Consider the following 23,766-nt stretch of genomic DNA (forward strand, 5'->3'; position numbering starts at 1 on the left):
GCTTCAGTATTACTTTTACTTTAACTAGCTTCTCCCTCTGGGTAGGCCCAAGCTCTGAGTACCTTACCTACATCTCTGGTGGCGTCCAAGGAGCAGGAAAATCAACATTTCAGGCATAAGTTTCCAAAATTGACCAAAACGTCGATTCTGCTGCACCTTGGATGCTGCCTGACTTGTGCCTTTCCAGCACCATGCTCTTGACTCTGATCTCCAGCATCAGCAGACCTCACTTTTCCCTTACCTACATCTCTGCCTATCTCTCGTTTCTCACTTTTCTCACTTCAAGACAATCCTTAAAGTTTGTTTCCTTGGCAAGCATTTTGATCATCTGACCTTTTTTTACCCTTGTGTTTCAGTATCATGTTTTGTATTGCTCCTGCAAAGCATATTGATATAGTAAATAAAACAAACATTGTTGTATGGATGCTTATGGTCTTGAAGCAAGCTTTGCATCAAAGTTAGCTTCAAGACCATAAGCATAACCGTTTTTAGGGCTTCACTTTTCTTTTGTGTATATACTTTATTGTTCAATTTTTCCACCACAAGGAAAACGCCCGTGTGGCTAATGAAACATTTACAAGCAAAGCCTGTTAAGGGCAATGATGTCATTAGAAAGTGAAGGGGAAGTTAGGGAGAGGAAAGAACTAAATCAAAATGAAGTTGGAGAGGGAAGTAAAGCACTGCATCACCTCCATGTTGCCCATCACTCCCTAAAGGCATCATGAGGTTTGGTAAACATGACATGCTCCCTCTCCAATGACACCTGGGGAGCAAATGTAACCATGGAAGTGGGGTAGTCAGTTGGCAGAGATGATACTCCTCATGGCCTGCTGCCTGGACCCATTTTTTTTTTATTAATCTCGTCTGGCCAGCCCCAGGAGCAGACCCACAAGAAGGTCCTCTGATCTGCCTTCACCTTTCCACATTGGGTTCCCAAAGATCAGGAGCACAGAGCTGAGCTGCAACCAAAAGTGCAACAGATGGATTTTTCAAATATTTAAAAAGGAAATGCAAATGCCCATAACCAATACGTGAGGTCCACAGATTCCACAGTGGTGTTGGTCTGGGAGTCTGTGAACTGCCGTAATCTGCAGTTGTAAGGGACTACTGCTTGCAATACCTTCTGAAATAACTTGAGGCTTAGTTAATACAATTACTCTCCGATTGTTTAACATATTGATGCAGTTTTATTTGCAGCAGTAGCTTTTTTGGCAAAGTATCGAATTCAGAAAGAATTTGGTTAGGTGACTAAAGTATTTTGGATACTGAATGCTGAATGGGCCAGTATTTTAATGTGAAGTGCATTGTATATTAATTTTAGGCCTACATCACTTGGTTTTCACTAACTAAGTTGAATAACCTTGTATCAGTATTTGATAAAATTGAATCTAAATCTTTCAGAGGGCTAAACTGTAGAGAAACCTGACCACAAGGACATTGTTGTATATTTACAAGTTGACTTGGAGAAGCAGATTAAAAAAGTTAGTACTTTGGGAAGATTTTGTTTAAGTAGTTCCCCGATCCCAAAACAGATCTCTTGAGGCATTTTTCACTGAAGCATAGATTTGTTGTTGGTAAGAGTAATCTTACTGGTTGAGGAATGTTTTATCCCCTTTTTGAATTATTTAGTTCACTCTTTAGTTCAAAGCATTCTGGACATATACACAATCTTATACTCCTAGTCATTTGTTATTATGTCCAGGATAGCAGCAGAGTAAGGCTCCACTGCCGAATCTCCTCCGTTCCGACCCCTTTTCTTGTCTTTTTTCCCCACTTTTTTGTTTTCTTTTACTTATCTTTGTCCTGAGCTTGGATGGCATTTGAGGTAGTAAGACCTCAGCATGCGGACCTCGAGTAGACCTCTAGTAGACCCAGCGTGAACTTTGGGTGAGCCCAAGACCAGACCTTGACCAGGTTTACCAGGGAGGAGAATGAATCCCTACCTACTTTTCCAGAGCAAGTATTGGACCTGCGATGTAGCCGTGTCTACATTGGTGAAATACGCCCAGTAGCAAAAGATGGTACCTGAGGATCAGAGACTTCATTGTTGATTGGGTCTGGTACTGGCGATGGCAGAAGGACATCACAGCAACATCAATAAGGTGGGTTCAGCGGTGAGATATATGACTGACGTTGGTGACTCCGGCGCAAGTGACAACAAGGCAGTGGTGGAGGAGTATTGGCCTAGAAGCAAAGGTGACACCTGAGGATCAGTAACTTCGATATTGACTGGGTCCAATGTAGATAGCACAAAGCAGTTGCAAGTGTCCTTGGTGATGAGCTGGTTCAGGACTGGGCAACTCTCTCCAAGCTGTGTCTTTTTTCGCATATTCTTAAATTATTCAAACTGGTGCCAATTTGTGGCAACAAATGAAAGCTTTTCATTGTATTTTGTAATTTTTCAGTAAAAATACATTTGGAAATAAAAATCAAGATCCATTCAATGTAGTGGTTAATTTGTTCACTTCTACATTTGTTTTTCTTTTTAGCTGCTTTTGGGAAAAGAATTGATGCCCAATAGGCATGTCCTTTTATCTGATGGGCACAAGGATAATTAATTTGGACAATGACTTAACATCAAAATCTTAGCCATGTTATATTCATTGCTATTAACTTCCAGAGTGATGGTGGCAAGTGTTTTTTATAATACTGTTTTAATCTGTTAACTTGTATCATGTATGTTGAATAGGTCATAGTTTATTTTTCAAACAGAAAGTAGTACAGCAGCCAACGAGAAACCTGTTGCTGTCGAGGAATATTATCTACTGAAGATATTGGAACAGTACAATTACCTCCTCTCTTCCCCTCAATGTTGCAATCCAGTTCGATTATCTTTCTTATTACAGCAAACGGTTTGTTTTAACCAGCAGCTTATCAATCAGCATTCTTGATAAACTGCCAAATTTTATATGCCTCAAATACTATAATATCCAAATATTTATGCTGTAAATAAAGTATAAATGATATGTATGCTCCTTGCATTACATTTTTATTACTTGTTTACTTTGATTTTGGGTGTGTTGATCTTTGTACAGAGGTTTTTTTGAGGGATGTTGATGTCTAGAAGCTCTCTTGGTCAGGTTTTACTGTAGTAATATGTACCTCTTGAACAGAATCATAGAATCCTTAGTGTGTAAAGAGGCTTTTCAGCCATTGATTCCATACTGACCCTCCAAACAGCATCCAATCCAGACCCAGCTCTCCACACCCCATCCCCATAACCCCCCATTTACCACGCCCAACCTGCACATACCTGAACAGTAAGGTGTAATTTAGCATGCGCATCTTTGGACTGAGAGAAGAAACAGAAACACCCAGAGGAAACTCACGCAGACACAATCCAAAGATATGCAGGTTAAGTGGGTTGACCATGTTAAGTTGCTCATAGTATTCAGGGATTTGTAAGTTAGGTGGATTAGCCATGGGAAATGCAGGGCTACAGGGATGGTGGGGAGGTTTGTCTGGGTGCAATGCTCTTTGGATGGTCAGTGTGGATTTGATGGCTGAATGGCCTGCTTCCTTACTGAAGCGATTCTATGATTCTAAGTTGATTTCTAAATATAAATGCATTACCCAGGGTTGATAATGGAGAATGGATTTCTTCTTTCTTGCATCCAGAGTCTTTAACAAACATTTGAGTTAGGTATTCACCGCCATATACAGAGGAAGTCTGTCTCAGCTCTGCCATAGTCCCAATCCAGAAGGTCACCCCTTTCTCCAAGCTAACATTTTTCTCCCAATTGTCCTCATCCATCCACAGGGTAGTTTTTAAACTGTAGGCTTGTGCTTATTAGAAACTGGATTAAGATTTCTTCAGTGTGTTTTATATAAATCCTGAAGAATGGCCTGTGCCCAAAACGTCGAATCTCCTGTTCCCTGGATGCTGCCTGACCTGCTGTGCTGTTCCAGCAATAAAGTTTCAACTTTGATCTCCAGCATCTGCAGACCTCACTTTCTCCTTTATATAAATCCCTAACAGCTTAAAGATGGGGAGTATTTACCCGAATGGTCTAGACTGGATTTTCAACACTGGACCTTGTGGGCAAGTTTAGTAATTTCAAGTTTCAGGTCTTCTAAGATTGGCTTTTTTTATTTTAATGTTTGTGGTTGCAGTTTTCTCTATATGTCAGTATGTTTACTTTTTGGTTCCATTCTCCATATTCTTCAAAACTTATTAAAACTGATCATTAAAGTTATTTCATGTATGATTCTGTTGAATTCCTAAAGTGACAATATCTTGTATGGCAGACTACCTCGAAGTTCAGTTATTAGAATTTTGTTTCGGTCAGTCTTTGCTTACTTGAGAAAAGTACAGTTAATTAACGCAAAGAAATTGTTGGAAAGTAATGGGATCAGGAAGAGAATGATTCTCAGTATAATCATTACTTATCTAAAGAAATCTGTGTTCTTATTTGACATTCTTTCCACACTGAAATCAATCTGGATCTTAATGGCTAAAAAGATAAAATGCATTCAACATATGTTGGCAGTCTTCACTAGAAGTGTGAAAGATAACAATGTAAAATTGAGACCACATTAATTTTGCAGCACTAAATTAACTCTCACTTCCTTGAAAATTTATGGAAGTTACTGTGGGCAGCCCCTAATTAGTAGCAAATAGCAAATTCTCAGTCAGTTCAAAATCTTTGATTACCTGCATGAAATACTGTACAGCGTAATGTTAGAGAAAATATTTTATGGATGAGCAAGTGAATGCTAAATTGTGGCTGAAAATTCCATCAAATGACAAACTAAAGACATTACTTCAAGATGATGTTTGTCTCCCAGGGATAACACTTGTGGTATTTACAGTACCTTGATATTGGTATTTTTGTAATGTAACTCTGAGCTCCCGTCATCAGAAGCCTCTCAACGTTTCTTTACAAGGCTACAATGTATCAACTTTACTCTGATACAGATTGCTGAATTTGGGGGGCATTTGCATGACAATTGATTTCAACTAATGACTCCATTAAAGGTGTCCTTTCTTAGGTTCAGAAGAGGGCTGGATGTTCAGTACTGAGTTCAAATTAGTGATAGGATCCTCAACTGATGGTAATGGTAGCAATCAAGATGGCTTGAAATCATACAGGAAATGACTTGTCACCTTGCTGGCAGCTGCCCACAGTTATGAATTGTAGAATCTCCTATAGTGTGGAAGCGAGTCATTCAGCCCATCAAGTCCACATCAACCCTCTAAAGAGTGTCCCACCCAGACCCACACCCCAACCCTATCCCTGTAACTCTGCATTCCCCATAGCTAATCTACCAAGCCTGCACATTCCTGGACACTATGGACAATTTAGTTGGCCAATCCATCTAGCCTGTACATCTTTGACTGCGGTGGAAACTGGAGCACCTGGAGGAAGCCCACAAATTCACTGGGAGAATGAGCAAACTCCACAGACGGTTGCCCAAGGAATTGAACCCAGGTCTCTGCAGCTGTGAGGCAGCAGTGCTAGCCATAATGCCCTATTAATGGATTAATAGATTATATCATAGATAATCTTGTACAGCCTCTTGTCTGTGATAAGAAATTTTTCAATCAACTTGCCATAAAATTTTGAATTTGCTGCATTTGTTTTAAGTGTCTATGTTGTGGAGGTGGTACCACAGTGATAATGCACTGGAGTTGTAACCTAGATCCCCAGCCCATCATTCTTGGGATGCCTGTTTAAACCCCACATGTGGAATTTGCATTCCATAAAAAAATAAGTTAAAAGCTGGCCTAATAACCATGTAACTATTACCAATTATTGTAAAAGCTATCTGGTTCACTAATGACCTTTTATGGAAGGTAATGTCACTTTGAGCTGGTTCCAGATCCACATTAGTGTGGTTGACTCCTTACTGCCTTCTGAAATGGCACAAGCCACTCCATTCAAGGGTAATTAGGAATGAGCAATAAATCCTGCATTAACGATGATGCCCAGATCCTGAGAGAAAAAAGGAATAAAAAGTGCTTCACAGCAATGATGCATCAAATTACTAATGTGTATTTTTAATTTAAAAATATGGTAGCCATTTTAAGCATAGCAAGCTTTCACAAACAGTAATTTAATAAATTACTAGTCATGTGTCAACTAAGGATAAACAATGGACAAGACCTCTATCTTTTGTCAATAGTGCAACTTTATATGGCCTCAGTAATGTTGATCCAAACAACAGCACCTCTGATTAGTGCAATGTATTCAAATAGTCAGTGTTGTCTAGCGTAAATCTACAGGAATAAGACTTGAACCGACAATCTTATGACTCAAGTGGGAATATGATCACTGAGACATGTACGTGTGTTATGTGTAGTTGTAGATGCCTCTAGTTACAGCTGGTTGCTTGATACAATGCACATTTTATGATAAGATCATGGTTTTTCCTGTTAACCTTTAGTCATTATTTTAAAATCCATTTATGGGATATGACCATCACTGGTTGTGTCAGCATTTATTGCCCATCTCTAATCTTCCTGTGTCTGAGTGGCCTGCCTAGCCCGTTTGAGAAAGCTATTAAATATGCTGAGAGACTGGAGACAAACATAAACTCAGCTAGGCAAAGAAGGATATTAGTGAATCAATCAGCTTTTACAAAAGTCGACAGTGGTTATGCAGTCACCATTAAACCAGCTTGTATTTCAAGACTTTTACTGAATTGAAACTCCATCTTCTATGGTGGGATTAGAATCCTTGTCCCACAACATTAGCTTGGGCATCTTGAGTTGTTTAAAAATGTGTTGCTGGAAAAGCGCAGCAGGCCAGGCAGCATCAAAGGAACAGGAGAATCGACATTTCGGGCATAAGCCCTTCTTCAGGAATCTTGAGTTGTTAGTGACTTTACCTTAATGCTACTGTGTCTCCCTCTCTACATTTGCAGCAAAAGTAAAATTTATTATAACAACATAACTAGAATTTGTCATTTTAAAGTGTACACTGTACTATAATGTTACAGTTTAGGTCTAAAATGTTTTATAAATGGGTTTTGAAACTGACTATCTGAATTATAGACCTAGACCTTAATCCTTAAAGTATGTAACATTGAATAAATATATTCACTGTATATTGAAGTAGTTTAAGGAGGGCTACCTAGGGGTGGTATGGTGGCTCAGTGGTTAGCACCGCTACCACACAGTGCCAAGAACCCAGGTTTTATTCCACCCTCAAGGGACTTCCTTTGTGAAGTTTGCACGTTTTCCCTTGTTTATGTGGGTTTCCTCCAGGTGGTCCAGTTTCCCCCCTCAATCCAAAGATGTGCAGGTTAGGTGGATTGGCCATGCTAAGTTACCCACAGTGTCCATGGATGTGCAGGCTAGGTGGATTAGCAGTGAAAAATGAATGGTTACAGGGATAGAGTAGGAGGAATGGGTCTGGGTCGAATGCTCTTTGGATGGCTGGTGTGGAGCAGATGGGCTGAATGGCCTCCTTCCACGCTGTAGGGATTCTATCTATCTATGGTTCTCTGATCATCCACTATCACTTGTGATCTATATTAAAGCTGGCTAATGGCTAAGTGTGACTTGCGAATTCCAGTTAGTTTGTGTACACCAGAACAATGCTTCACTATCCAAAATGTGTTAAATTTGAATGTAGCTCACTTAACTTTATTTTGTTTTCAGCACTTTCATATTGTTAAATGATAATTTGGTATTCCTTAAATATTTTAACTATAATGTCTTCATGTCACTTTTCCTGTCCATTGTTTTTTTTAATTGTGTATCCTAAAAAAAAATGAGTAGACAATATGGAAATGTACTAAAAAAAGGTGTAAAGAAACTCTTGCATGTCCATGTAGAGACAAAGTTGGACTCTGGCTGTTTCATTCCAAGTGTTTGCTCAATGGGCAAATAATCCACCATAGAATGGGTGAATTCTGTTGCAGCATTCAATGATGTGTTGTGCTATTTTGTTATAGACCTACTTTTGGGCAGCTTGAATAGGAAAAGGGAAGATAGATCCCTTTGCCTTTGCATTGCATGCCCCCGCTTCCTCCAGAAAATAATTAATTTGAGTATAAGAGAGCTAGCAGGTTATGTTAAAATTGTACAAGACTTTGGTTTGGCCGTATTTAGAATATTGTGTACAGTTCTGGTCGCCACATTACCAAAGGATGTGGATGCTTTGGAGAGGGTGCAGAGATGGTTTATGAGGATGTTGCCTGGTATGGAAGATCCTAGCTATGAAAGGAGGTTGAGTGGGTTACGATTGTTTCCATTAGCAAAAAGGAGATTGAGAAGGGACCTGATTGAGGTCTACAAAATCATGAAGGGTGTAGACAGGGTGGATAGACTTGAGCTTTTTCACAGGGTGGGGGATTCAATAATGATAGGTCACGTGCTGAAGGTGAGAGGAGAAAAGTTTAAGGGGGATACATATGGAAAGTACTTTACACAAGGATGTTAGATGCCTGGAACACGTTGCCAGCAGAGGCAGGCACGGTAGATTCATTTAAGATGCGTCTGGACATATGAATGAGTAGGTGGGGAGCAGAGGGATACAGATGCTTGGGGATCGGGTGATAGGTTTAGACAGTGGATTTGGATCGGCTCAGACTTGGAGGACCAAAGAGCCTATTCCTGGACTGTAAATTTTCTTTGTTCTATAAACCTTTTAACAAATGCATGCTCTTTTTAACAGACATCCTTTTTTAACAGACATCCTTTTTTTAACAGACATCCTTTTTTTAACAGACATCCTCTTTTAACAGACATCCTCTTTTAACAGACATCCTCTTTTAACAGACATCCTCTTTTAACAGACATCCTCTTTTAACAGACATCCTCTTTTAACAGACATCCTCTTTTAACAGACATCCTCTTTTAACAGACATCCTCTTTTAACAGACATCCTCTTTTAACAGACATCCTCTTTTAACAGACATCCTCTTTTAACAGACATCCTCTTTTAACAGACATCCTCTTTTAACAGACATCCTCTTTTAACAGACATCCTCTTTTAACAGACATCCTCTTTTAACAGACATCCTCTTTTAACAGACATCCTCTTTTAACAGACATCCTCTTTTAACAGACATCCTCTTTTAACAGACATCCTCTTTTAACAGACATCCTCTTTTAACAGACATCCTCTTTTAACAGACATCCTCTTTTAACAGACATCCTCTTTTAACAGACATCCTCTTTTAACAGACATCCTCTTTTAACAGACATCCTCTTTTAACAGACATCCTCTTTTAACAGACATCCTCTTTTAACAGACATCCTCTTTTAACAGACATCCTCTTTTAACAGACATCCTCTTTTAACAGACATCCTCTCCTGAAAGCATATTCTGGGATCCAGTTTGGTGAACACATTTCAGTTCCTTGTCTAGTTGACCATTATGATGTGTTGGCCTCCACCAGTTAAACTGTCATGGTTACATAACCTTGTGTCACTCAAACAGCCACCCTTGCTGATTACAGTGCCCCAGTTGTACACTGTACAGATCACACAAGTATCTTCCTTGTCAATGTGATGAAAAGGAGACTGAAATATTGAGCCAAACACATTTTTTTAAAAATTGAATTATACACTACCACTTAGTCTGAAGGGTTTTTGGGATTTCAGATTTTCATTACCTTGTAAAAGTAGAAATTGCCATCCATAAGTTGTACCAATGTATTCTTGATTTTACTTTCATGAATTTAACGTTCAGTGTTATTCTCAACTTTATTTCTGCAGAAAAATCATCAAAGCAGAAATGGAGCAAAAGTAAGGTTCTTGCTGTTGAAGAAAGAAAGGTAACTTAGATTTTTTAATGTCAGTGGTGTAGAATTTGATCACTTTTGTATTTGGTCTTTTCAACTAACTTTTTCCTTTTTAAAAGCACAACCATCTAAATTTCAAGATGAAATATTCTTCGCAGCAATCAGCATTGAATACTAGTCAAGTGCAGCCATTGCCTGGTTATAAGGTACCAGATTCCCAGCAGATGCATAGACAATCTGCTTTGTTCAGTAGTCAGCAAACAAAGATACAGCTTTCTAAGTCTCAGCAACTTGTGTCATTAAAAGAGCCAGCACGGATCATTATTTCACCTCAAGGTAATGATTTTGCTTTGTTATAGTCAGTTTGAGTTCTATTATGGAGTATGATTTGAAGATTTAATAGGATGAGCTGATATGCTTTGCATTTTTAAATTTGCAACTTTATTACAACAAAAAGCTGTAAATTATTCCAATTTCAGAAGACATTTCAAGGCCCTTACCAATTAACTCTTTCAGTAATGATTATACTTTCTACTTTAACATCAGAGCAAATTATGTTGCCCAATTTGTTTGCATCTAGTGAAAATTTAGCTTTAGTGGTAGCAAAAGTCAAATTTTGTAGAAGGTAGAAATCTTAAATACAAACAGAAGTGCTGGAGAAATCCAACAAGTCTGGTAGCACCAGTGGAAAGATCTCCTCTCCCTGTCAAGTGTTTTTTAAAAAACACAATTTTCTAGCTCCTTTCAGTTCTGAAGCAGTCATGCAGGACCCAAAACATTAATTTTGTTTCTCTCTCTGCAGATACTGCTAGATATGCTGAGTTTCTCCAACATGTTTTGTTTTTGAGGGATGATGGTTTGAATCTGACGGAGTAGCGCTTTGAAAACTAGTGATTTTAAATAAACCTGTTGGGCTATAACATGGTGTTGTGTGACTTCTAACTTCGTCATTTGTTTGTGGAATGTAGGTGTCACTGTCATTTGACTTATTATCCTTCCTTAATTGCCCTGACGAAGTTGGTAATGAGTTGTTTTATCTTAAACTGTTGTTGTCCATGGCGCAGATAGACCCACAGTGCTGTCCAAAAGGACAGTCCAAGATTTGGGAGGTAGTCATTCCATTCTTGAAATAATGATGATGATAGAACATAGATCAGCATAGGAGTGGCCCTTCGCTGCACAATGTGCCGAATATGACACCAAATTAAATTAATACCTTCTGCCTGCCCTTGGTCCATATCACTCCATTCCTTGAATATTCATGTGCTTATCGAAAAGTCCATTAAATGCCCCAATCATATCTGCCTCATCCACCACCCCTGGCAGTGTGTTACAGCCATCTATCACACTTTTTTTAAAAAAAACACTTTTTTTCCTTCACAGCTCCTTTCGAATGCTTCTCCCCCTCACCTAAAATACATGCCACCTAGTATTAGACATTTCAACTCTAGGATAACATTTGTCAACCCTATCTATGCATCTCATAACTTTTATAGACTTCTATCAAGTCTCCCCTCAGCCTCTGCCACTCCGTAGAAAGCAACCCTAGTTTTTCTAGCCTCTCCTTTATAGCTCATAACCTCTAATCCAGGCAGCGTCCTAATAAGTCTCTTCTGCACTCTCACCAAACCCTCTACATCCATCCTATAGTGTGTCAACCAGACTTGAATACAATATTCTGTGTGGCCTAACCAAAGTCATGTAAAGCTGCAATATGATATCCTGACTCTTGAATTCAATGCCCTGACCAATAAAGGCAAGCACGCCATATGCTTCCTTTACCACCCTACCTACCTGCATGGCCACTTTGAGGGAGTTATGGACTTGAACCCCAAGATCCCTCTAGATCAGTGCTATTCAGGATCCTACTATTAACTGTAAGCTTTTTCTTAATTGTTTCCTTAACATTCTGGTCTCCTTCCTATTGGAAGGATGTAGTGAAACTTGAAAGGGTTCAAAAAGATTTACAAGGATGTTGAGCTATAGAGAAGTAGTTGAATAGAATGGGACTGTTTTTCCTGGAGCGTCGGAGGCTGAGGGGTGACCTTATAGAGGTTTTTAAAATGAGGGGTGTGGATAGGATAAATGGACAAAGTCTTTTCCCTGGGTTCAGTGATAGGGTTTAGGGTGAGAGGGAAAAGATATGGAAGAGACCTACAGGGCAACTTTTTCACAGTGTGGTATGTGTATGGAATGAGCTGCCAGAGGAAGTGGTGGAGGCTGGTACAATTGCAATATATAAAAGGCATTTGGATGGGTATATGAATAGGAAGGGTTTGGAGGGATATGGGCCGGGTGCTGGCAGGTGGCACTAGATTAGGTTGGGATATCTTGTCAGCTTGGACGAGTTGGACCGAAGGATCTGTTTTCGTGTTGTGCATCTCTCTGACTGTATTTGCTCTCTCAAAGTGCAGCACCTCACACTTGCCTGGCTTGACCTCCATCTGACATTTCTCCACCCAAGTCTATAATTGATCTATATTCTGCTGTACCCTTTGACAACCTTCTATATTATCCAGAACTCCACTGATCTTTGAGCTTTATTTAAACTTTAATCTTCTTTGATTACTTGGCCTTTTGGGCTGAATTTCAAATCTATTTAATGTCTGAGGTTGGCAATGAGAAAAATTCACTGAATTTGCAATTTGGGTAGAAGAAGTTTTGTAATTTTTGTGAGGATGACCACTCTTGCTCTGTAGGCTGAAGTAAAAACATTGGATGGAATCTTGTAGAGGGGCATCTCAGTGATATGGGCTAAAGCAAGATCTATGGCAGAATTGGGTGACGTGCATTGAGGCCCATCTTGACATGGTGATCATCTCACTCCATCATTTGAGCTTTTCGCAGGCACCATGGCATGATTCTCAACACTCAGCAGTGAGATGCCAACAACAAACCAGCGCATCCTCCTGGCAGAAGCAGCTCATCACTGGCTCCAAACAGCCCATTGCGCACACTAGGCAGCAGCTGCTGGAGGCATGATGCATGGATGCCAGTCGTAAATGCCTCTTGTCCAGTGGTATCCAACACCTGCCAGCCATCATGGCATCTCCTTGACAGAATGGCGGGGCTCTCACAAGGTAGAGATGGAAATGTGTTGCTGGAGAAGCGCAGCAGGTCAGGCAGCATCCAGGGAACAGGAGAATCGACGTTTCGGGCATTAGCCCTTCTTCAGGAATGAGGAAAGTTTGTCCAGCAGGCTAAGATAAAAGATAGGGAGGAGGGACTTGGGGGAGGGGCGTCGGAAATGTGATAGGTGGAAAAAGGTCAAGGTGAGGGTGATAGGACAGATTGGGGTGGGGGCGGAGAGGTCGGGAAGAAGATTGCAGGTTAGGGAGGCGGTGCTGAATTTGATGGATTTGACTGAGACAGGGTGGGGGGAGGGGAAATGAGGAAACTGGTGAAATCAGAGTTCATCCCTTGTGGTTGGAGGGTTCCTAGCCGGAAGATGAGGCGTTCTTCCTCCAACCGTCGTTTCGCTGTGGTCTGACGATGGAGGAGTCCAAAGACCTGCATATCCTTGGTGGAGTGGGAGGGGGAATTGAAATGTTGAGCTACAGGGTGGTTGGGTTACCATTCCCCCTCCCACTCCACCAAGGATATGCAGGTCTTTGGACTCCTCCATCGTCAGACCACAGCGAAACGACGGTTAGAGGAAGAACGCCTCATCTTCCGGCTAGGAACCCTCCAACCACAAGGGATGAACTCTGATTTCACCAGTTTCCTCATTTCCCCTCCCCCCAGCCTGTCTCAGTCAAATCCATCAAATTCAGCACCGCCTCCCTAACCTGCAATCATCTTCCCGACCTCTCCGCCCCCACCCCAATCTGTCCTATCACCCTCACCTTGACCTTTTTCCACCTATCACATTTCCGACGCCCCTCCCCTAAGTCCCTCCTCCCTATCTTTTATCTTAGCCTGCTGGACAAACTTTCCTCATTCCTGAAGAAGGGCTAATGCCCGAAACGTCGATTCTCCTGTTCCCTAGATGCTGCCTGACCTGCTGCGCTTTTCCAGCAACACATTTCCATCTCTAATCTCCAGCATCTGCAGACCTCATTTTCTCTCACAAGGTAGAGGCAGGCATACTATGGTGCTGCAAGGCACTTTTCACAGATGGACGGAGCCCAACTCGCAGAGTGGACCAAGCTGTATTTGAGGGCTGCTTCTTTGTGTTCTCCGTGCTTGCTCATTTTGCACCTACCTGCCAAAGGCTGTCATTACTACTCTTTAAGAGGCTTTATTAGCACAGCTGCACTCAGTATTGGAATTTCTTTTTGGAGGAGGGAGTAGAGAAGGCACATCTTGTTGTACAGTACATTGACATGGCAAAGTAACACCTGCATGTGCCAGCTGTCTGAGCAGCAAGTACACTGTTTATTCAGTCAAATGGGCATGGCAGAAACTGCTGGGAGCTAATTCTCAGTCGGTCAAGGGGATTGTTGGTACCGTCAGTCATGGGTACAGTCCACACAGTCTCTTTTTTTTATGATTCTGTTACAATCAGTCATCTGTTGGAATGTGCAAGGTCTGAGAATCTGTCCCAGCACAGTTCAGAGAGAGGGGGTGGTTTGTCATGGGTCTGGTCAGTCATGTCCAGGGACTGTTCGGCAGTGTTGGTCACAGGTCAGAGATGATTACAGTCTTGGTGTCTAATTGTCAGCATTTCTGAAGGGTTGAGGGGTGTAGGGGTATTTGGAGCTGCAGGGGAATCAATCATAGGGGAAAGAGTTGAGGCAGTTGGATGAAGGTACAGGGATGGTAAAGCCGAAACACTTATAGTTATGAGGATAAACGTAGTGACGAAAACTCGGGAAATCAACTTCCCAGCTTGGCGAGCATACCCATAACTATAACAACTGGCACCCGAGCTACTGATCTTAATGCAAACCTTGTTACAATACACCTTTTCATAGGCTCTGGATACCTCAAAGCAATCTACAGTCAATTACTTATTGAAGTGTAGTCTGTCTTGCAGTATAGAAACTTGCCAGCATTTTGCTATTTGAAACAATGATGGAGAATTTATTGGAGCAACTTGTAGTGAGCATTGAAGTTTTTCTTTCCGCATTGTTTGACAACATATTAATTTCGTGCTGAAAATTTATCTAAGTGCATACTGCTGTCGATAGAAATGTTACATGAGCATCGCACAGGAATTAGATGTTTGTTTGTTGGAAAGATATAGGTGATGTTGGATAGGCCAGCATTTATCATCCATCCCTGATTTCCCAGGAGAATTTGGTGGTGAGCGCCTCCTTGATTTTCTGCAATCCATATAATGGAAATTTAGTGGGGCATCTAAGGCTTCAGTGAATAGTGGAACCAGTAGTCTACCTGCTTAGCATGCTTGTTCCCTTTCTACTGTACTATTTAAATGTATTTCCAACATGAAGTCAGTGGGCCTAATAGCCTCCTTCTGTGCTATAAATGACTGACCATTTCCTTGTTTTCCTAAAGGACTTGCAAATCTTAGCAGGATTTATACACTTAATGGTAAGGTCCTAGGGAGTGTTGCTGAACAAAGAGACCTTGGAGTGCAGGTTCATAGCTCCTTGAAAGTGGAGTTGAAGGTAGATAGGATAGTGAAGAAGGCGTTTGATATGCTTTCCTTTATTGGTCAGAGTATTGAGTACAGGAGTTGGGAGGTCATGTTGCGGCCAAACAGGACATTGGTTAGGCCACTGTTGGAATATTGCATGCAGTTCTGGTCTCCTTCCTATCGGAAAGATATTGTGAAACTTGAAAGGGTTCAGAAAAGATTTACAAAGATGTAAATAGCAGCCTTGGATGCTGCCTGACCTGCTGCACTTTTCCAGCAACACATTTTCAGCTCTGATCACCAGCATCTGCAGTCCTCACTTTCTCCTTTTACGAGGATGTTGCCAGGGTTGGAGGATCTGAGCTACAGGGGGAGGCTGAACAGGCTGGGGCTGTTTTCCCTGGAGCGTCGGAGGCTGAGGGGTGACCTTATAGAGGTTTATAAAATTATGACTGGCATGGATAGGATAAATAGACCAAGTCTTTTCCCTGGGGTCGGGGAGTCCAGAACTAGAAGGCATAGGTTTAGGGTGAGAGGGGAAAGATATAAAAAGAGACCTAAGGGGCAACTTTTTCACGCAGAGGGTGGTACGTGTATGGAATGAGCTGCCAGAGGATGTGGTGGAGGCTGGTACAATTGCAACATTTAAGAGGCATTTGGATGGGTATATGAATAGGAAGGGTTTGGAGGGATATGGGCTGGGCGCTGGCAGGTGGGACTAGATGGTGTTGGGATATCTGGTCGGGATGGACTGAAGGGTCTGTTTCCATGCTGTACATCTCTATGACTCTATGGCTTGTTTCCTTTCATAACTCCCCCTATTGAGCTTGCATCCTGATTACAGTATTTGTGATATTCTTTGTAAACTGTGCTCTTAACAAAGTATTAAAGTAAATGTGCAACCCTAACTTCCTTATTTTTCACAGTGCAAATCTAATTCCTGGCAATTATGGGAGGTTGATATCATGCTGTGTTTTTTTTAAAAACAAGATTCCTGCCATAGTAAACTGTAACAATTTGCAGCTTGTGGTGCATTGCAGTTCTTCCTTGACATGCAATACTATGCTTTCCTTTATCACATTAATAGCTTGTGCCATGAACTTAACATTGGCCCAGAATTTTCTCAAAGCACTGTTTATGGTATTCACCTACAGTGTTTAAAATGTTATTTTTGAACCTATTAAGCTCCTGCTTTCCAACTTGAGAAGCTTCAGCCTCTTTAATATTCCTCCAAGTTCCTCCTCGTACTTAATATCCACTCTGTATACCTCTTGTATGCTTTTTTTGAGAATCCTGTTGTAAATTTTCATTTGAGTAATCAGTTGTGGCAATGTTCAAACGTTCAAAGAAACCTAGAAAGTCTACAAATTTTACAAGTTTGTTCTTGGAATTTGAACAGTGCTGGACACACACGTTAGGAACAAATTACTGCAGATGCTGAAATCTTTACTGAAAACTCTAAAAATGCTAGAGATCACAGCGGGTCAGGTGGCATCTGTGGAGAGACAGCGGGCTAATGCTTCAAATCTAGACTCTTCTTCAGAGCTAAAATCAAGTTGTTACCTGTCCCTGTCAGTTGAACAAAATGGTTTCTAGACCACCTTGCCGTTGTTAGGTGTCAACCACATCATGTAAGCAAGAATGATATGTCTAGATTATATTTTGGAAAAAGCACAAGTTCCTTTCTCTAAAGTGGATTAATGAACTAATTAGATTATCTGACAATGCAATTGTTTTTCTTCTTTAAGCTTTTCTCAAGTACGATTCTCCAAATTATCACCACCACTCCACTGGGTAATTGCCTGGCAGAAGTTCATTTGACTTCTGATGTCTTCATATGTGGAATTTTATGTCGGTTATGGAGCCAGTGTTGAATGTTGCAGCCTATACTTTATCTATTGGCAACTCCTTAGGAATGGTAATGGAATAACTGCCCTGATTTTGGAACTTCAAGTTTAGCACGTAGGTGGGGTTGTATTTTATATTGTATTGCTTCTTGTACTTTGGAATTTCAGTGGCACCTTTTTGTCAAAGCTTTGCTTTCGTCTTTCCTTTTTCTTTTACACTTTTCAGGCTAGCTCACCACAACTATCAAGACTTGGCCTATGTTTAAAAGTGTTGTTTTGTCACTATCTGTGCAGCAAGGGTTCAGGAGTAGGCGGCATGGTGGCACAGTGGTTAGCTCTGCTGCCTTACAGTGCCAGAGACCCAGGTTCAATTCCCACCTCAGACAACTGTCTGAGTGGAGTTTGCACATTGTCCCCATGTCTGCGTGGGCACCCTCCCGGTGCTCCAGTTTCCTCCCACAATCCAAAAATGTGCAGGTTAGGTGAATTGGCCATGCTAAATTGCCCGTAGTGTTAGGTGAAGGAGTAAATGTAGGGGAATGGGTCTGGGTGGATTGCTCTTCGGAGGGTCAGTGTGGACTTGTTGGGCTGAAGGGCCTGTTTCCACACTGTAAGTAATCTAATTTTTAAAAAAAGTAGCAGATACATGGGGAAAACCACTGCTACAAGTTCTCCTTACCATCCTGACTTGGAAATATGTAACCGTTTCTTCAGTATTAATGGATCAAAATCCTAAAACGACCCTCAAATGGCATAGTGGGTCTACCTGCAGCACGTGGGCTGTAAAGGTCAAAGAAGGCAGTTGATCACTAGGGTAGGGCAGTAAATGCTGGTCCAGCCAGCGACACCCAAATCCACGAGTGAATAACACCAAAGTCACGATGCATATTGCAACAGCCTGAAATGCAATAGCAGTGGTCATTAATTTCACCTTCTCCAATTCAGCAATTGCAAAGGCAGAACCATGTTCCAGCCCATCCATATATTTAGGGCAGCACGGTGGCACAGTGGTTAGCACTGCTGCCTCACAGCACCAGAGACCTGGGTTCAATTCCCACCTCAGGCGACTGACTGTGTAGAGTTTGCACGTTCTCCCCGTGTCTGCGTGGGTTTCCTCCGGGTGCTCCAGTTTCCTCCCACAGTCCAAAGATGTGCAGGCCAGGTGAATTGGCCATGCTAAATTGTCCGTAGTGTTAGGTAAGGGGTAAATGTAGGGGTATGGGTGGTTTGCGCTTCGGCGGGTCGGTGTGGACTTGTTGGGCCGAAGGGCCTGTTTCCACAGTGTAAAGTAATCTAATCTAATCTTAGCTGTGAATAGCTTTTCAGTCTAGAAGGTTTCCTTTTTTTTTCAAGCAGTTGTATCCTTTGGAAGTTCTTTCCACTTGTGATGTAAAAGCTGATTGCATATCCAAGCTGAGCTGGATGTCAGTCAAATTTTTTTCCTACAGTTTTTGCTGGTAGCATTTTGCTTAATAAAAAATCTAAGTTGTGAAAAAGTCTTGCATTAGCAGATTCTGTCATTTATTCCTGATGCAGAGCAGTCCATTCACACTACATTTGTTAACTTGTCTTAAATTATGGATGGATAGGTGAAACCTGAGTTTGAGAGCAGTTAATATTTAGGCAGGTTTTTATTCTTTTATGTGATATCAGGGTTTGTTGTTCATCTTTAATTGTTGTGGAAATCGTGGTGAGTGCCATCTTGAATTGGCACAGATACATCCACAGTACTGCCAGGATGAGAGTTCTTTTGAGGAAATGTCTCATCTTTAACCACAGTTGCAGATGGAAGTTTTTCCAACTTGAGTACAATGAGCTGTAATAAAAGCAAAATAGTGCCTTTACTAGTCTTGCATTGGAAAGCCACTTACTGATGCAAAGGAAGGGAACAAAAGTAACTAGCCATTTAGAAAACTGTCTGCTCACTTGATATTGATTTCTTTAAACGTTTGAAACTGCTTTAGTCAATAATTCTAATTTCAATTTTAACTATTTAATTGAAATATCAAAAAAAAGTTCGTCATGCCTGATTTAACATTTGATTTCTTGTTTTTAAGGACTTCCTGCAGTTGTGTCCCCATTGCATTCACCTCCTTTGTTGAAATTTAAATGTCTGCCAGTGAATCTTTCTCATCCATCCACCTATGTCAAAGTAAAGTAAAATCAGTTCATGTTGTATTTGGTTTTTTTCTTAAATGCATTTTAAATCAGCATAAATCTTAAAGAAAATAGTTTACCAAGTGTTCCTTTCCAGGAACCAAATTCGCCAGAAGAGGAATCTAATAAATTAGCAATTAATCAAACCAAGCCACCTCTTGAAATATCCAGTGACCAAATGCCAGTCATGCAACAACAAAGTAAGTTTGGTGTTTCGTATGTATAGTTGTTCATTGAATGTGCAAGTTCAAATATATAATCTGTTGTGTTCTAGAACTAAATATGGCAGATTAATCAGCAAACAATCTTAACAGTATAGGTGGCTGACCAATTTATCCTTCTCCCCAGCATAGATACGCTTGAATTCATATGGCAAAAATAAGTCAGGAATGGGAATTTAGAAGTAAATTTGAAATCTTAAAATTCCAAATTTACACTAGATATCAATCTTCCTTTATAAAAGATAGTTGGCGTACGTGAAAACTATAATTGTATCACAGAATGGAATAGAATTAGCTTTTGTTTGGAATGGAATGTTTTTGCCTGGTGAAGTATGGCAATGCTAAAAGAATATTTAAATCAACTTTGATATTATTTCATATCCTTGAAAGCCTTGACCAATTGTAAGAAATTTTGTTTGGAACATTCCTGCTGGATCAGAAAGGAAAACGCCACCCAGTATTGCTGGAGAAACTCCTGGTCCAGCAGGATCTGTGGAGTAAAAGCCGAGTTAACATTTTGAATCACAAAATTAACTCTGTTCGCCATAGATGCGAGGTAAAAACAATGACTGCAGATGCTGGAAACCAGACTCTGGATTAGTGGTGCTGGAAGAGCACAGCAGTTCAGGCAGCATCCGAGGAGCAGTAAAATCGATGTTTCGGGCAAAAGCCCTTCATCGGGAATAAGGGCAGAGAGCCTGAAGGGTGGAGAGATAAGCTGGTGGGGGTGGGAAGATAGTAGCATAAAGTACAATAGGTGAGTGGGGGAGGGGATGAAGGTGATAGGTCAGGGAGGAGGGTGGAGTGGATAGATGGAAAAGAAGATAGGCAGGTAGGACAAGTCATGGGGACAGTGCTGAGCTGGAAGTTGGGAACTAGGGTGAGGTGGGGGAAGGGGAAATGAGGAAACTGGTGAAGTCCACATTGATGCCCTGGGGTTGAAGTGTTCCGAGGCGGAAGATGAGGCGTTCTTCCTCCAGGCATCTGGTGGTGAGGGAACGGCAGTGATGGAGGCCCAGGACCTCCTCCAGAGTGGGAGGGGGGAGTTGAAATGTTGGGCCATAGGGAAGTGTGGTTGATTGGTGCAGGTGTCCCAGAGATGTTTCCTAAAGCACTCTGCTAGAAGGCGTCCAGTCAGCCCAATGTAGAGGAGACCACATCGGGAGCAACGGATACAATAAATGATATTGGTGGATGTGCAGGTAAAACTTTGGATGTGGAAGGCTCCTTTAGGGCCTTGGATGGAGGTGAGGGAGGAGGTGTGGGCACAGGTTTTGCAATTCCTGCGGTGGCAGGGGAAGGTGCCAGGATGGGAGGGTGGGTTGTAGGGGGGCATGGACCTGACCAGGTAGTCACGGAGGGAACGGTCTTTGCGGAAGGTGGAAAGGGGTGGGGAGGGAAATATATCCCTGGTGGTGGGGTCTTTTTGGAGGTGGCAGAAATGTGGGCGGATGATTTGGTTTATGTGAAGGTTGGTAGGGTGGAAGGTGAGGACCAGGGGTGTTCTGTCCTTGTTACGGTTGGGTGGGTTATGCGAAGGTTGGTAGGGTGGAAGGTGAGCATGCTACCATGCCTGAGTTTCTCCAGCAATTTCAATGTTTTAAACATGTATGCCTCCTCCTCACTCCCTTGAACTTAAATTTTTATGTGGCTCATCATGCTGTAAAAATCTTAAGTGAAAATTGTAGAGTGAGTTTTAAAGATTTGAATAGTATGTGAATTTCATATTTACTGTTAGATGTGTACACTGGTCCTGAGAAGCTAAGTTAATGCTTAGGGAATATCTAATTTCTTCACTGTCACCTTTTTAAAAGTCCACCTTCATTTTATTTAAGCTTGTATGTTAATTCAGCCATCATTTATGTTTTCTATATTCACGTTTAAGTTTAGGATGTTAAGTATTTTTAGATTGTGTAAATGCTTCAGTGTGACTGGCTGCCTGCTTCTTGTTAGCACTGCTGCTGCTTGTCAACTTGTCATCCAACTTGGTGACTCATTATTAGTACAGTCCAAAGGAGGAGTTCACACATTATAGATTACAAGGTCTTTATGAGCAGTGTTCTTTGGATTCATAAGTAAGTGCATCATTGCTGACTAAAATATTTATGCCCTTGTAATTTTGTTATTTTAGCATCGCTAAAATCAAACATTTTTAAAAATATTTCAGATGTGGAGGCTGCCGTTCCTGGTGAAATTAAAGAAACTGGTGACAATAAACTAGCTTTGGAGGCTAAAGCCTGCCATGTTACAAAGAAGGTGGGATTTTTATTTTCATTTTGTACATGCATTTAAATTTACTGACTGATTTGAAACATTTTCATGTCCATTTTCATGTCCATGAACTATTGAATGAGAACTTGTCTTGAAACTTATTTTGGTCTTTAACCTTTGCTGTGATGTTAAACTAAAATGTTTCCCTAGAGAGAGTCTTGACTATGCCATCAAAGCAGCAATCTTTTGATGTAATGTACGTCTTGCACTACTTGTCGTCTTAAAATAAGCCCGTCTTTGCAAAGACAGTCGGATTGTTGCTTTAAGGTCTGTGAACATTGACTCCTTAAAAGCAAAGGTGGCCAATCTTTCCAAACTAAAATGATAGAAAATTTGTATCATTCAAGTTTTCCTTTGATTTTTGTATTAATCACCTTTTGAAGAATGGAAGAGCTGGATTTTCTACAGCCATTATCTTTGCAGAAGTTGTCATATGGTTGAGGACTGCTACTTTTGTGGAAACAAATCAAATTAGTCTAATTCTTAATTTTGTTTTGGGTGATCGCATTTAAAAAGAGGGTTAAGGCCATGGAGATGATGCCAATGATATTAATTATCCAGAGAAGCTATCAAAAACTTGAACAGTTTCTTTGCTATAAGATTTTGCGAGTTGAGGTGATATGAACGATGTATTCAAGTTATGGGGTTTCTGTGAAGGTTAAATTGATTTAAGTTTGTGGACAATTGTAGGCCACATACTTTAGAATCAACAAATGAACTAGGTGCAGTTAAAAATTGTGTTCTTATGCAAAAGCACTTTACATAAAAATCTGGGAACATTTCAATAATTACGTATTTCCACAGAATGCTGTGGGACTTGTGCTCTGTAAAGAGGTTGCTTACTGACATGACTTTTTAAAACAGGTTTCCATAAGCTTTGGGTTTTGTACTCTATCGCACAATAAACATTTTTTCTGTTTTCAAACCAGCTTCACTGGTGCACTTAATTTTTTAAAATCCTTTTGATTTGCCACCAGTTGAAAAATCATAATGCCCTGCAAAGCTAACATTCCAGTAGCATGTCCAGGTATGTGAGATATCAGTTTGCAGGATTACTTGAAGCCAATTTTAAGAATTCCAAAGCCGTGTGATGAAACAAACTGATTTGAATCATTTGATAGCAACCTTCAAGGTGCAGCACTTAACTCTCACATTAGGTTGCCAAGTCTACTTCCAGATCTGCATTAATATCCTAGGCAACCACAAACATTTAAAGCCACCTGTTTTACTCCCATCTTTATTGGGAACAAGTGAGGTTTTCCATTCCAGGTCTAGTTTATTGTCACGACTTTCTTTATTTTCATCAGGATGGACATCTTCCATGTCTGAAATATTTTAAGAAGGCTTCGTAAATAAAAGCATCAATTATTAACTCTAATAAGAACAGATGTGTAACTTGTTAGATCTCCAACTTCAGGCACCCGACAAAACTTTGAATATAATGAGATGTTTTATAATGTTCCCAGGCCAAACAGAATGCAAGTAGTATTAAATTAAAAACTAAGGAATTTTAGATTTTTAGATTAGATTGCTTAGTGTAGAAACAGGCCCTTCAGCGCAACAAGTCCACACTGACCCACCGAAGCACAACCCACCCAGACCCATTTACTCCTTCAACTAACACTACAGGCAATTTAGCATGGCCAAGTCACCTAACCTGCACATTTTTGGACTGTGGGAGGAAACCGGAACACCCAGAGGAAACCCACACAGGCACGGGGAGAATGTGCAAACTCCACACAGACAGTCGCCTGAGGCAGGAATTGAACCCAGGTCTCTGGCAGCAGTGCTAACCATGGAGCCACCGTGCCGCCCATGAGCATTTTCTTGTTTGTGTCTTTTCTCTCTTCCATTGTCTACATGCTTGCTCTTATGTTGTCTTCCACATTACATCATTGCCCTGTGCTATTGTACACTAGAGTGTTGTTGTTGTTATGTGCAGACATTTTTATTGATTGCTATTTCTCCAATGTGACAATTGAAATCCAATATTTACATGTTAATTAAGAAAATTAATTGAACTAAAAGACTT

The 23,766-nt window shown here is 40.8% G+C and overlaps 1 protein-coding gene across 1 annotated transcript in view; it reads left to right on the forward strand.

Moving 5' to 3' along the window:
* Positions 1-23,766, forward strand: part of LOC122554708 (bromodomain-containing protein 3-like) — a 98,947-nt gene that overhangs the window by 52,339 nt on the left and 22,842 nt on the right. The window contains exons 11-15 of the mRNA XM_087990263.1: positions 9,671-9,729; positions 9,816-10,032; positions 19,143-19,237; positions 19,340-19,442; positions 21,631-21,719. Of these exons, the coding sequence (XP_087846389.1) occupies positions 9,671-9,729; positions 9,816-10,032; positions 19,143-19,237; positions 19,340-19,442; positions 21,631-21,719 (563 nt within the window). The remainder of the gene's footprint in view (positions 1-9,670; positions 9,730-9,815; positions 10,033-19,142; positions 19,238-19,339; positions 19,443-21,630; positions 21,720-23,766) is intronic.

This window comes from Chiloscyllium plagiosum, unplaced genomic scaffold (genome assembly GCF_037043375.1).
Source record: "Chiloscyllium plagiosum isolate Xiang-an unplaced genomic scaffold, Cpla_swu_hap1 HiC_scaffold_9, whole genome shotgun sequence".
NCBI classification, from domain to species: domain Eukaryota; kingdom Metazoa; phylum Chordata; class Chondrichthyes; order Orectolobiformes; family Hemiscylliidae; genus Chiloscyllium; species Chiloscyllium plagiosum.